This window comes from Eumetopias jubatus, unplaced genomic scaffold (assembly GCF_037043125.1).
Source record: "Eumetopias jubatus isolate StellerSeaLion01/CBP00866 unplaced genomic scaffold, mEumJub1_p1.0 scaffold_7, whole genome shotgun sequence".
NCBI lineage: Eukaryota > Metazoa > Chordata > Mammalia > Carnivora > Otariidae > Eumetopias > Eumetopias jubatus.
In genome coordinates this window covers 118992128-119006336 of record NW_028274813.1, presented here as the reverse complement: position 1 = coordinate 119006336, position 14209 = coordinate 118992128, and the positions used below count along the sequence as shown (strand labels likewise).

At 51.2% G+C, this 14209-nt stretch overlaps 1 protein-coding gene across 1 annotated transcript in view; it reads right to left on the bottom strand.

Moving 5' to 3' along the window:
* The window catches only part of ARNT2 (aryl hydrocarbon receptor nuclear translocator 2), a 123217-nt gene that overhangs the window by 63440 nt on the left and 45568 nt on the right, over nt 1–14209 (bottom strand). The window contains exons 5-7 of the mRNA XM_028089417.2: nt 13630–13732; nt 11241–11306; nt 10836–10921 (exon numbers count right to left, since the gene is read on the bottom strand). Coding sequence (XP_027945218.1) covers nt 10836–10921; nt 11241–11306; nt 13630–13732 — 255 coding nt within the window. The remainder of the gene's footprint in view (nt 1–10835; nt 10922–11240; nt 11307–13629; nt 13733–14209) is intronic.

The window sequence follows — 14209 nt, the reverse complement described above, 5'->3', positions numbered from 1 at the left end:
AATGCTGGGTGGAGTCTGTCCTGGGACTTAAATCTCCACATGAATTAAGACATATTTGTGGGGCGCCTGGGTGGCTCAGTTGGTTAAGCGACAGCCTTCGGCTCAGGTCATGATCCCAGGGTCCTGGGATCGAGCCCCGCATCGGGCTCCCTGCTTGGCCAGAAGCCTGCTTCTCTCTCTCCCACTCCCCCTGCTGTGTTCCCTCTCACGCTGTCTCTCTTTCTCTCTCTCTGTCAAATAAATAAAATTCTTAAAAAAAAAAAAAAGACATATTTGTGCCTTCTGCCAAATGCGGGGGAGAAAACAACCACCTTCTACAAGCACTTTGGGCCACTTGTTCATTGCATGCTTCCAAGATATTCTCTGAGGAATATTAATAAGTTTTAGGCAAAAAAAAAGTTTCTCTGACCAACACATTTAGGAAGCATAGTTTCAAGAAAGATAGTTTCAAGAAAGATAAAGAGGTTTCATCACTTAGATCTACTCAGAGCATTTCGTGTGCTTCTCTAGGAGGGGAAAACAGAACATGAAGTTTCCCACATTGTTGACCACAGGATCTTTGCTTCATGGTGCATCTCTGGGGAAGTGCAATCTCCGAAGATATTCTGGGAAATGCTGACTTGCAGGTATGTTGCATTTCAGCATTCCTGCTCGTGACTCTAAAGAAATGGATCCCTCCTCTTTGCAAAGCAGAACTCTGAAGCTCAAAAGAGGAAACAGAGACCATTTGAGAAACTACCTGAACCTCCCAAATGACTGTGGAAACAAACAGAGACTGAGCTCAGAGAAGTCCACGTCAGTACCAGAAACCAGTAGGGTTGACATACGCAGACTCCCAGCCTGAGAAAAATCTGGGAGTGCATGGTTTGGGCAAGACTGGACTGAGGGAAGAGCAGACCCGGCACAAGCCCCTGAGCCCGAAGAGAAAGGCCACGTGGGGTGTGTGTGGAAGGCCCCCAGTAAGGCCAACATCCGAGCTTCGAGCTACAGTGGCTTGAGATTAATGCGGAATGGGGGTACATCATGAGGGAGAGCCAGGCTTGAACCCACACATCCCAGAAGGCAGCATGGCGGCCACATGTCAGTGCATCCTATCAGGGCCGTATGTGACTTCAGTCATCTCTTGCCCCCACCTCTGTCCTCGGGTGCAGACAAACGGACCCTTGGTCAGGTAACAGAAAAGGGAAGCAGTCCTCTTCTGCCCTTGCCGGGGCCTCACAGATCCTACTGGAACCCACAAGGTCAGTGATGGAACCAGCCCCAAGCCCCAACAACGGACCATCACACGGCGGCCTCTGGAAGGCAAGCCACGTGGGAAAATCACAAGCACGTGAAAAAGAGGAGACCGAGTGAAGGTAACACAGCAGCAGCTCCCACTAAAGAAAAAGAGTTTCTTTATTTAAAAAAAAAAAAAAAAGAGAGAGGAAAAGTGCCCAAACTCAACGACACAGCATGACACGAGAAGACATCATATTATCGAAAAGAGCACACAGCTTTAATTCAGCAAAGCACTGAGTTCCCATGAAACGGACCATTGCAGAGTTTTAAACAATTAAACGGGAAAGCATACCTAGAAGATTCAGACTGAGAAACTCCCCGAAGAATTTGGAAGAAAAGGTTTTTAACCAACGTAGGTGGGAAATCGGTACGACTGCAGGTGTGAGCGGAGCGGGCAGAGCAGCAGGGCAAGCTGGAAACATCTAGATGAGCTTCCCCATGGAGAAGAAAGACCCGAGTGTGCAAGCCGCGATGGCCCACCCAGCACCAATTAAGAGGAATGAAAACAGACCTACCCCGGGCGCCATCTGAGTGAAAGTCTTAAATTCCAGGGATGAACTCAAAACAACCTACAAATGTCACAGCGGGAGAAAGGAGAAGCAGGCTGCCCAGAAAAGAAAAACAAAAGCCCAGAGGCTCGGGCCTCTCGGAGAGGGAGCACCGTGACCCAGGAGCTTCCGGGGCAGCCACGGGGGAGCCACAGGGGACAGCGTGGACGGTGGAGGACTTGTGAGTGATACACCCACTCGCTCTTCTTGCAAGAGCCTGAAGGCTCACCCTGGCAGTGGGGAGCACAGAACATGGCGGAGGGAATGCGGTCTAGAGGAAATGACGGTGAACCAGCGGGGCTGACCAAGTCTGGGCGACCGACTTCTCAAAACACAGACGACGAAAGACAAGGACCACGTATCTGAACTCTGCGTTCTGCATCTAAAGCCCCGGGTTACCTCCACGCCTATCAGCACAGGTGAGGGGAGGCAGCCTCGTGCACCCTTAAGCCCGGGGCCTCCGGAGTCGATCTGGGGCCGGAACCCCACCAGCCGTGCACGCGGCCTTCACCTGCTTTTGCAGCATCCCACGTCCCCCCTCCATCTGCACGGCATGGCCCTGGGTCAGGCACCACGCTTCCTCCCTGCATGAGTCTCCTCTGGGCCCCTGGCCTTCGGGCCCATCCCTGCTTCTCCTCCCACTTGACTCCAGCATGCAGACTGATCTTTAAGAACCTTCAGTGGCCTTCAGTGACGCTCTGTGGAATGGAGAGCAGGGTCCACACTCCCAGCCTGGCCATGGCCCTCGCCAGCCGCAGTGAGCCACCTGTGCAGGCCAGCACCCCTCCCACGGCAGCGAGCAGAGCACTGTGGTGGGAGCACCAGGAAGGCCTGGTCTCACAGCACAGCCATCCCGCTTGTGGCTGGGAACCAGGCTAACGACAGCATACGTGAGTCCTCTGGTGTCTCCTCTGTGTGACAGGCGGCACTTCCTTAGGGTTCTTATAAAAATTAAACAGCTTAATACACACAGAGACTGTTCCTAGAGCCTAGCAGGTGGCAAGCAGTCGCCTACGGAGCTGTGGTCATTATTCAAAGCCCAGGCCCTCACCCACGCTAGCCCTGTGCCTGCAAAGCATTTTTTCAATTAGGACATTCCTACGCCTCCTTCATGTCTGCATTTCAGCTCGGGTGTTACTCTCTCCTTGCCTGTGGGGCTTTCAACGAGGGTTGGCCACAGCGAGGAGGAGAGAGAAGCCGACCCTGACGCTCCCAGCAGATGGGCTCTCCCCCCTCCACCTGCCTCCCTACCTGTGCCCCTCTGATGACCCGTGACACCAGACTCTGCCGGGACCTGCACGCCTGCCTGTCTCCTCCACTGGACTGCGAGCTACGAGGCAGGTCCTGTGCCAGACGAGCCAGCCCTGGGGTCCCCAGGGCCTCGCAAAGTGCCCGGCCCACAGGTGGACCTCGAGCACCTTCACTGAAGGAGACAGAAAGGCGGCTTTGCCCTGCCCGGGAGCGAGGAGCCAGAAGACGTCAGCCGCCGATGCTCTGGCCTTACGGTCTGCCCAGGGGCATCAGACTGAGCGCCTGAGCGGGAGCCGGCACCTGCCGTGCTCGGATGTGTGCGTGCGCCTCGGGCAGGACAGGGCGGCCGAGGGTCGAAGAGAGCAGGGATCCAGCCACTGCCTTGCGGGTCGGTGGCCTCAACTCAGACAAAGCAGCTTTTGGAGATTTTCAAACGAAGGCAAGACACACACACTGTGTTCCACAAGCAAACTGCAAGAAGCGTGGGGATGAGCTCGTGGCTGGGCTGGGCTGTCTGGCGATGGGACAGCGCTGGCCTGACCACAGCAGATTCTGGCCCAAACCCCCAAATCACCTCAGGCCTCTGGCACGCTGTGGCCAAGGCTTACTGACAGCCCAGCGGCAGAGTGAGGGAAAGCACCAGCCACGGAGCCCCCTCCTGACCGCGCAGGCCGGAGGGACAGGCCGGATTGAGTCAGGCTCCCCTCTCCTGGGTCGGACCGTGGCTCTCCTGCGCGGACGCACGGCCCGTTCTCCAGGGATCCCCCCACAACCGGATTGTCAGGGGATGGACCAAGCCGGTCAGAGCCCAGTTCCTGGAACAGAGGCCTGCATGGAGGTGGCTTCTGGCTCAAGGCTGGACGTCCGTCTGAAATGCAGGTAGCAGGGTGGTGACGACTGGGTGGGGGCAATAAATACCATCTTCCCAATGTCAAAGTTCCCTGGGGACTCTGAACACACCTCACGAGACATAAACTGCAACCTGTTGCAGGTGACTTCTTCACCCACTTACTCTGTTGACCACAGTGTGTCTGTTTCTTCAGACGAAGCAGCTACAGGATTTGAGGGGACAGTCTGTGGAACCCCACTCTTTCTTCCCGTTCCACCCAAACACTTAAAATGAAACCCACGTAGTACACGGTGCAGTTGAGGGGAACCGGGAAGGCCACCGTGTCGCAGATGGGGCTTGGGACACACCAGAGGGTGTGGTGGGGTCCGCGGGCCCCAAGCAGAGGTCTGAGTGCACGGCCAGCCGGCTCGGGGGGAGGCCCACGGGCCACATGCGGGTTGTCCAGGACTCCTTCCTGAGGCCCTTGTCGTCGGCTCCACAAAGTCTGCCTCTTTTCCCCTCTTGAGATGTCCAAGGTCGCCTGTGGATATATTTTCGGCAACATGGGTGCTTAGGACTTCATCCTTTCTAACCACATTTATAATTAAGGCGAGCAGGGACAGCACTCCGCCAGAACATTCACGAGGCTCCATGCAAGTGTGTGTGGGGGTCGCTGTTCCAGTGCTCCCGTCCCCCGACCTTATCCTAGGGTGAGCATGCCAATGACCTCACTGCAGCCACCTCATCGAGGCCAGATGACTCTCTTCCCTCTTAAATGACTTCTGGGAAAGTAGATTGTACAAACGCCTCTGGAAATTCTGGCATGAAGTTCTTTCCCATATCCACCCCCTAGGTCAACTATTCTTCTGTCTCATTCCTTCTTTCTCTCCTTTCTTCCTTTCATCCGTCTGTCCATCTGCCCGTCCATCTGTCCAGTCTTCAGGAAATATATACTCTGAGCCAGGTCTGAGCTGAGCACTGGGGCGGGGGAATGAAGGCACCACGCACTCGGTCCTGAGAGATCTCAATGGGAAGCACAGTGTCCCATGTGCTAAGAATGTAGTTATCAACCAAGGAACGGCGTAGCGTCAGCCACAGAGCAAGGCAGCATCAGCTGAGCATCCCGGAGGCAGGCTGCACTCATCACGTGTGGATGCAGGCTTGTCTTCCAGAACCTTCACCTTTATAGAAGCACAACAATGAAAGACAACGACAAAACAAAACCAAACGCAAAAAAAAGATGTAATTTTTGAATTCAGTGCAAACCACTCAATCCAGTCGTCTGGAACAGGCTTCAGAAAATTCAGACTGGCTTCTTTTTTTTAAGAGAGAGAGAGTGCGAGCAGGGGGGAGGCACAGAAGGAGAGAGAATCCCAAGCAGATTCCCCACTGAGCATGGAGCCCAATGTGGGGCTTGATCTCGCGACCCTGCGATCATGACCTGAGCCAAGGCTTAACCAGCTAAGCCACCTGGATGCCCCCAGATGCACTTCTTTAAAACATCATTTTCTGTGATCACGAAAGTCACATACACGCTGGGCAAACGCAGGAGCGAAGAGAGAAAAGTAAGGAGCGCTCTGCTCCACAGGAGTCACATTGGGTAACATTGTATGTACAACTGATCCATGCATGGATACACTACTCAGTTACGACAAAGGTAAACTTGGGATCATGATGTTTCTGTTGTGTAACCTGCTCTTCTTTTTCACACTTCCTAGCGCGGTGCTTCATTCTGAAGTAACCTTTGAAAGCACGCCTAGTTTGTGATCATCAGGTGTCCCACCAAACAGATGCTCCATGCTGTTTTGAACCAACTCTGTCACTGAAATTTACACGAATTCAATGCTTTTACAATTATATATAACGCTTAAACATGTAATAGGCATCTCTGATAATTCCCTGGAATAAATTCCTACCAGTGCAATTCCTGTATGCTGGGGAATGCACATTTTAAAGCATTTGGTAACACTGCCAAATGAGTCCACAGAAAGGTCTGTACTGATTTATAATATTCTGACCAGCAGTTCATCAAAGTGTCTGTTTTTCTGAACCTTACCAATGCTGTGTATTTTGTCTTTTTTGATTTTTACCATTTGATAGGTAGGAGAAGACCATATCAAATTATTTTAATTTGCAGTTCTAACAGGGAACTAACATTTTCCCATCTGCTTAGTGTGTGTATGTATTTATATTTATACATGTTTTTAATACCCTGTTCATATCCTTTGCTCATTTCTCCCAATTGAGTTAAAATCTGCCTTTTGGTAACTTTCCTCTTTTGGTCCAAATTGTGCCTTCTGGAACTATCCTAAGTAAGATTAATTCCTCCCTCCTATGACACCCCCTCAAATACCTCAAGACAGAAATCATGTCTTACTTTCTCCAAGACAAACACCCCCGGCTCCTTCAACCCTTTCTCACTTGGCACAGTTACAAGGTGGTCACTGAAGGCTTCATGCTAAGTCCTGCTGCCCCCTCACCCTGTCCACACAAACACTCAGGGGGACAGACCTCACGCGACTCCAGGAGAGCCTGCCCGGGGTTACCTGTGCAGGCTCTGGGTGTAGTCAACAGCCTGCACCCTGGGCCTCAGACTCATCCCTTCTGCTCGTCCACCAGGATCCTGAGTTAGACTCATGACGATCATGGCATTTCTCATGATACTGTAGGCCTGCAGCCCAAATAAAGTGGTCAGAAGGAGAGTACTTGGGGGCCAGAAACAGGATGAGGAATTTGCCTGCTATAATGAGAATGACTAATGACTTCAGAAGAGGAAGACATTAAGAAAGGGATGGGCTCTTGGAACCAGGGTCCCAAGAGCTGGATTCGGTGGTACCCACCTGCCCTGGGACGAGCCTCCTCCTCCAGGAAGCTCTCCTGACCCTGGGGTCACTTGGGGTGCGGGGTCCCACGCCCTGTCCCCAGGGCTGGTTGTTTCACCACACTCTCCACTCTCCTGTGGTCGTCTGTGTTCGTGCTGGCCCCCAGCCATATGTCTCTGTGCTCCCTGAGGGACGGGCCCACGTCTGGCGCTGGAGAGCCTTGCTCAACAATGGGCACACATCCGGCCACCACGTGTGCTCCGTGAGCTGAGCGGCTGTGGGAAGGTGGATGTGCACACCTTCCAATACAAATCTGGTCTCACAAGGACCTCAGAGGCTCACAGGTTCCCTGGACAACAGACACGAGCGTCCGCGTCACAGACCAGGTAACCCCACGGCATGACTGGATCACATCTGGGGAATGCATCAGCTTCCGAGGGCTCTCCCACAGTAGCTGGGGCTGACCAATTCTAGAGCACCATCAGGACTGTTTCTAGATCTCAGAGCTGAGGTCCAGGCTCTGAACACTGTGAAGGCTGTGCTGCTTTATGAGTTCTTGTCTCGAGTCTAGCCAGGGGCCTCGGGCAAGCAGCATCACGACAATTTTGTGCATTATGGTTTAAGTAGGTAAAAAAATTTATAAATAAAAAATACATAAACTAAGAAATATATACACTTACATGTATATATGTCAAGCTGATATATGTATACATACAGCCAACATTAAGCGCTGAAAACTCCTGGAAACATTAAACTTCACGCCATGAACTGTTTACCTCAGCTGCTATTACCTGACACATCACATCTGGATTTCAACACAGATTTACAAGGTATGCTAAAAGGCAAGAAAAAAACACAGCCTAAGGAGACAAAGTAAGCAACATTACCAGACTCAGATATGACACAGACCTTGAGATTACTAGACAGGGAATTTAAAATAACTATAATTAATATGTTAAGAGCTCTAGTGGGAGAACAGACAATAGCAAAAACAGGTAATGCAAGCAGAGGGATGGAAACTCCAGGAGGAAAGCAGAAGGAAATGCTAGAAATAACAAACATTGTCGAAATGAGGACTGCCTTTGATAGATCGTCAGTAGATTGGACATTGCCAAGGAAAGACTCAGTGAGCTTGAAGACATGTTGATTGAAACTCCCAAAACTAAAATGCAAAGTGAAAAAAAAGAGTGAAAAAAATCCAGAACACAATACCCCCAACTCATAGTACAATTTCAAATGATATAATGCATGTGCAATCGCAATACCAAAGAGAGAAGAAAGAGAATAGAACCAAAGGAATATGTGAAAAACAATGTCTGAGAATTTTTCAAAATTAATGACACCAAACCACAGACACAGGAAGCTCAGACATGACCAAGCAGTATAAATAACCAAAAAGCAAACCAAAATGAACTATTGAGGCATGTCATTGAACTACTGAGGTTTTTTTGCAGAAAACCAAAGACAAAAAAAGTCTTGAAAGAAGGCAGGAAATTAAAAAAAAAAAAAAGTTCCACACCATCTGTAAAAACACAAGGATAAGAGGTCTGTGGACTTCCCATCAGAAACCATGGAAACAAGAAGAGAGAATATTCATTCATTCATTCATTCATTCATTCATTCATCAGCAGGCTCCACGCCCAGCATGGAGCCCAACGTGGAACTCAAACTCACAACTGTGAGATCGAGACCTGAGCTAAGATCAAGAGTCAGATACTTAACCGACTGAGCCATCCAGGCACCCCAAGAAGAGAGAATATTTAAAATGTTGGAGGAAAATAAGCATCAACCTAAAATCCTATGTCCAGTAAAATTATCCTTCAAGAGTGAAGGAGAAATAAGGACTTTCTGTGAAAAACAAAAATAGAATTCATCGCCAGCAGAGCTGTCCTGCAAGAAATGTCAAAACAGGTTTTTCAGGAAGAAGGAAACTATGTGGGTTAGAAACACGGATCCATATAAAGGAAGAATGTCAGAGAAAGAATAAATTCAGGTAAAATAAACTTTTTTATTTTTATTATTCTTAATTGAGCTAATATATTTCCGTGTGTTCCGAGCAATAATGGTAACATTATGTGTAGGGTGATGAGGCCCATGACCGCGTGGGAGCAGAGCCGCAGGTGATGGAGGGAGGGAGAAGGAAAGACGGGTGACAGAATCCTTGCACTACCCACAAAGTGGTACAACAGTACTTGAAAGTGGATTTACATTAGTTGTAAATGTATATTTCACACTTAGGGCAAACAATAAACATATATATATTTTTAAAGATTTTATTTATTTTAGAGAGAGAGAGGGCGAGCAGGGGGAGGGGCAGATGGAGAGAGAGAATCTCTAGCAGATTCCCTGCTGAGCACGGAGCCTGATGTGGGGCTTGGATTTCGCGACCTTGAGATCACGACCTGAGCTGAAATCAAGAGTCGAATGCTCAACCAACTGAGCCACCCAGGTCCCCCAATAAATATATTTTTAAAGAAACCCATAATTGATACGCTAAGATAGGAGAGAATATGAAATCCTAATCAGAGAAGGCAGAGAGGGGAAAAAGAAAAGAACAAATACAATGAATAGAAAAGATGCTAGGCATTAATCAAAGTGTATCAATAATCACACTAAATGCGAATGGTTTAAACACACAAATTAAAAGGCAGATTGTCAGAGTGGGTGAAAACACTAGACCCAACGACGTACTGTCTACAAGAAACTCACTGTAAATACAATGACACAGTTAGGCTAGGAGCAGAAGGATGGAGAAAAACATACCATGCTAATACTAATCCAAACAATGCTGGAGTGGCTGTATTATTTTCAGACAAAGTAGAATTCAGAGCAAGGAAACTTATTAGGGATAAGGAAGGCAATACATAACGACAAAGGGGTCAATTCTCCAAGAAGACACAAAAACCCTCAATGTGTATGAACCAAACAACAGAGCATCAAGAGATGGGAGGCAAACAAGGGCAAAACTACCAGAAGAAGAAGGCAAATCCTGTCTCCGTTATGGTTGGAGACTTCAACGCCCCACCCTCAGGGACTGATACGTTGAACAGGTAAATAATAAGGACACAGTTGTCCTTAACAGCATTATCAATCAACCTGATCTTATGGACACTTAAACAAATGCTCAACAGCATGTATTCTTTGGCTTAAGAGACAGATTGAGCTATAATTCACACACATAGACTGTGCCGTCGTCAAGTGTACAGTTCAGTGGTTTTTCAGACTGTGGAGTTGGGCGACCAGCACCGCTATCTGATTTCAGAACATCTGTGTCACCTTGAAAAGAAGCGCTGTACCCACAGTCATCCCCGGCACCCGGAAACCACAAATCTACTTTCTGTAGGGAAGGATTTGCCTTGTCTGGATACTGCACATAAATGGAATCAGATCACATGCTGCCTGCGTGTCTGCCTTCTTTGGCCTAGCATGACGTTTTTCAGGGTCACCAATATGGTAGCATGGATCCTTGATTGGCTGGATAACATTTCGTTGTACAGATACTCCACGTTTTATTTATCCATTCATCAGCTGATGCACACATTCGGCTGCTTCCACAGTCTGGCCACTAACGGGGCTGTGAACATTCACGTGCATGTTTCTCTGCAGACAAATGCTTTGGGTTCACCTGAGCGCACCCTGCAGTGGGACTCCTCCATCATAGGGCAGCTCTACGTTCAACACCGTGAGGACCGTCCATCCGGTTTCCCAACCAGCTCACCATTTTACATTCCCACCAGTGCTGCTGAGGGTTGCCAGGGGCTCCACATCCTCACCAGCACCTGCGGCTGTCCGTCTGTCTGTCTGAACCATCCCAGTGAGTGTCGGAACTACCATCTGAAATGCCACCATGGTTTCACCCAGGGCTCTGGGTGACAGAACTCAGAAATGGCTGAGGCTCCCACCACCCTTGCAGGATTGCTCTTTGCAGAAACCTTTGCCTCAAGAAGCAGGAGTTTTTCCAGTTACAAAGATTATTATGTTCTAAGCACAAAGAAAAATAAGAATATCTTACTGCCTCTTTCCATAGAATTACATCCCTAGCAGGAAAGCAGTATTAGGTGAGAAGAGTGCCTGACTCCCTTGGGATGAATATGTGGCCTCACTTACCTGCTGGGGGCCACGCCTTGATGTACCCCGTGCAGTGGACCACAGCATACTGGGCCTCCCCTTCTTTCACGGGACCAAGGCCGTTCCTAAAGAAAGAGCGTTTGTGAGATGGCTCTCAGCCCCTGGTGGGAAGGCAAGGTCACCGATGGGTCCTCTGTGATCTAAGCTCCTGGGGTTGCACCTGCCTTGTGAGTTTCAACGTTGCCTTCCCCCAGCCTGCTTTCCCTCCTGCAAAGCTGCACCCAGCTCCCCTCCCTGCTCAGCCCTGCAGCCCCAGCCCAGATGTGCGCACCACACGCCCCTCCCTGCACTCGGTCCCTCTTCAGGTCCCGCCACCCCCTAGCTCAGTGCACTTAGGCTTTCCAGCAGCGTGGCCCCAAACACACGTCAGAAAAGCCTACTGACCTGAACCTTTTCCTCATGGTGGTTATTCTGTTTAGAGGGAGGTGATCCAAAGGAGCGTTTCCACACCTGAGATTCGAGAAATCATTACAATGAAAAACGCCCAAGTTTATGAAGGCTGGAGTGTTGCAGTCAGAAAGGTGGGTCTGATCTGATGCTCACCCACTGACCCAAGTGAGCCCAACAGCCGGTTCCCTTCCAAAGTGTCGAAGTGGGCTTGCGTGCCCTGGGACATGGATTGTCCCTGAAGGCCAGGGCAGTGAGACCCACTGGGCAATGCTCGGGGCCCAGCCCGGAGGGTGGAGACACAGAAGGACTCCAGGGGATCTTGGCCACGCTCCAAGCTGGAGACTCACGTCTGTGGCACTGGGTGGCTTTCGGGAAAGCAGGGAAGTGGGGGATGACCGTGGTAGCGTCTCTTCACGCCTCAGCAGAGACAGCAACTCAAAACACATGGTACCCACTGGTGACAAGAAACATCTTCTCGGGCTTGGGCTGCAGTCGTGGGACCCTCCCTCCCACCTGCTGGGGAGTAACACGGCCACCATGGCCACTGACGGCAAAGGGCAGAGTGGGGACAGAGGGCAGAGCGGCCTTTCCACAGGTCCTTCCAGGGAGGCCAGGCCGCTCTGGGGGGCCTTTCCCGCCTCTCTCCGCCATGGCCCCCCAGGCTCTGAACAGCATGGTCTACACCGTGGCCAGAGCTGGTAGCCACTTGGTCTACCCCGCCTCACGTGGGCTCCCCGCTCCCAACTCCACGACAGCTAACGCTCTGGATGTCTTCCTACTCAACACGGCCAAGGTAAGGGTCCAACTGTCCTCTGAACCCTGGGACCGCTGCCAGCACATGCGTGTCCCCCCAGCAGGGCCAATCCAGGACCCCGCCACCTGGGCGAGCTTGCCTGGCTTTCAGCATCTTCCTAAAACTGACCCACTTTATTTGGAGGGCAAGGTCATGCGCTCGGCAGACGGCAGGGCCACCCACCTCACAGGTGAATCCGGGTTGTGTGGCGCCACCTGGATGGTGCCCCCCAGGACCCCCCAAGGCAGGGAGGGGCCTGCCTGAGTCGTCGTGATGGGGCAGTGCTCACGGCACGGAGGCTACTTGCAGACGCTCCCAGGGAGGGCATTCATGGGGGGACGGCTTGGGGCTGCTGGGATGGGCGTGCTCTGCTGACCAAGGCACCCGTGTGCTGTGCCAATGGCCTCCCATCTTATTCAGAGTAAAAGCTGATGTCTTATGACTACCTGACATCCCAACCTTACTGACGACCATTCCCCTCCCCATGCCCTGTTCACTCTGCTCCGCGAGAGTAGCCTTCTGGTTCCCTGAGCATGACGAGAACATCCTTTTGCCTCAGGGCCTTTGCACTTGCTGTTCCCTCTGCCTGGTGTTTTCTTTCCCCAGATAGTCCCAGGTCTCCACTCTAAATGTCACCGTATCAATGGGAGCTCCCCTCACCTACCTACAAACTAACACATAAACCAGTAACTCCTACTCCTTCCTACTTCTTCTTCCATTTGTTTCATTTTCCTCAACAGCACTCACCACCATCGGGCATTTCAAGTATCTATGTGGTACTTTCATCTCCCTGACTGAAGTGATGCTCTAGATGCTTGGAGGTTTTGTTTGCTTTTTTCCGTGCTGAGCCCTGGCATCTTGACAACCACCTAATGCAGGCAGGCCAGCAATATAAATGTGTCGAATAACTGAATGAATGAATGAGAACCATTGCCTCGTTTTAGAGCCTCCAGAATCCCACACACTAGGCAGACTCCCTGTCAGGCACCTCCCGCCTGCTCCCAACAGGGCCTCGGGGTATAGGACGGTCTCAGCTGGATGTGAAGTCTCAAAATCCCTGTTCTTTCCTCTTCAGGGACAGAAACTTCTCTAATTACCCCCAGGGTCAGTCACTCCTGCATGTCCTCAGCAGCCATGTGCTAGCCACACTCTGCTGCAGGTCACGGGGGCTCAGGGAGGCTAACTCAAACCTCCTACCCTTGGGGCACTCGCAGAACCGAGATATTTACACCAAGAACATCAATCGACAATATCAAACTTAAATTCTAATTAAAATGTATGATTTGGCACAGGAAACATAAAACTATGAAATCGACCGATCTTACATAAACTATGTTGAGAAATGCAGAGCCTGGAGGGCTTGAAGAACCAGTAGAAAGTTGAGACCTAGGGGACAGGGGAAGCCAACCCGGGAGTGGGCAGAACGCGGCGGGAAGTCAGGCCGAGGGACGAGAGCCCTCCCAGACGGACCGCAGGGGCTGCAGGCTCGTAGGCCACAGCCGGGACCCCGATGTGGGGCAGCAGCAGAGCCCATGGCAGGACAGAAAGAGCGGACCACCCACAGCCACGGCCCCCCGGCACCCCACACACCTCATCCTGCAGATGAAGGACCTCCGCGAGCCCATGCACATCCTCATGGAAGACTGCTGCCCTTCTTTCTTGACCGTCCCCGTCTTCAGGTCCAGGATCCGGCCTAAGTGAGAGAGGGACACAGGTGTAAGCCTCTGCCTTCGGTGGGGGTGCGGGGCGGGGTTGCGGGGGGAGAGCTTTCTCCAAAGGCTCTGCAAAGGAGGACAGACAGGGCTGTGCAAATTGTTTCTTGGATCCCCAGCATTCTGTCTGGGAACACGCGGAGACACAAAATCCATATGGTTCTAAATGCCCCATCTTCTTTGGAGGGCTGTCTACACCTGCTGTTCCCGCTCCTTCGGATGCCACCGTCTGGAGTCATCCCAAGTCGGTTTCTCCCCATCACGTCATGGAGACAGCATTTGCCGAAGTCGCCAGAAACTTCCTTGCTGCTGATCCCAGCACCCAATTCCCGTGGTCTCCGCTCCTCTCCTCTCTCCCCTCACCCCCCGGCGACCTCAGCTGGGCCACCGTCTCTCCTCCCCCTGGGCACCCCGACCAAATTTACCCACTCCAGGGATGGCGGCCTGGATGACGCTGA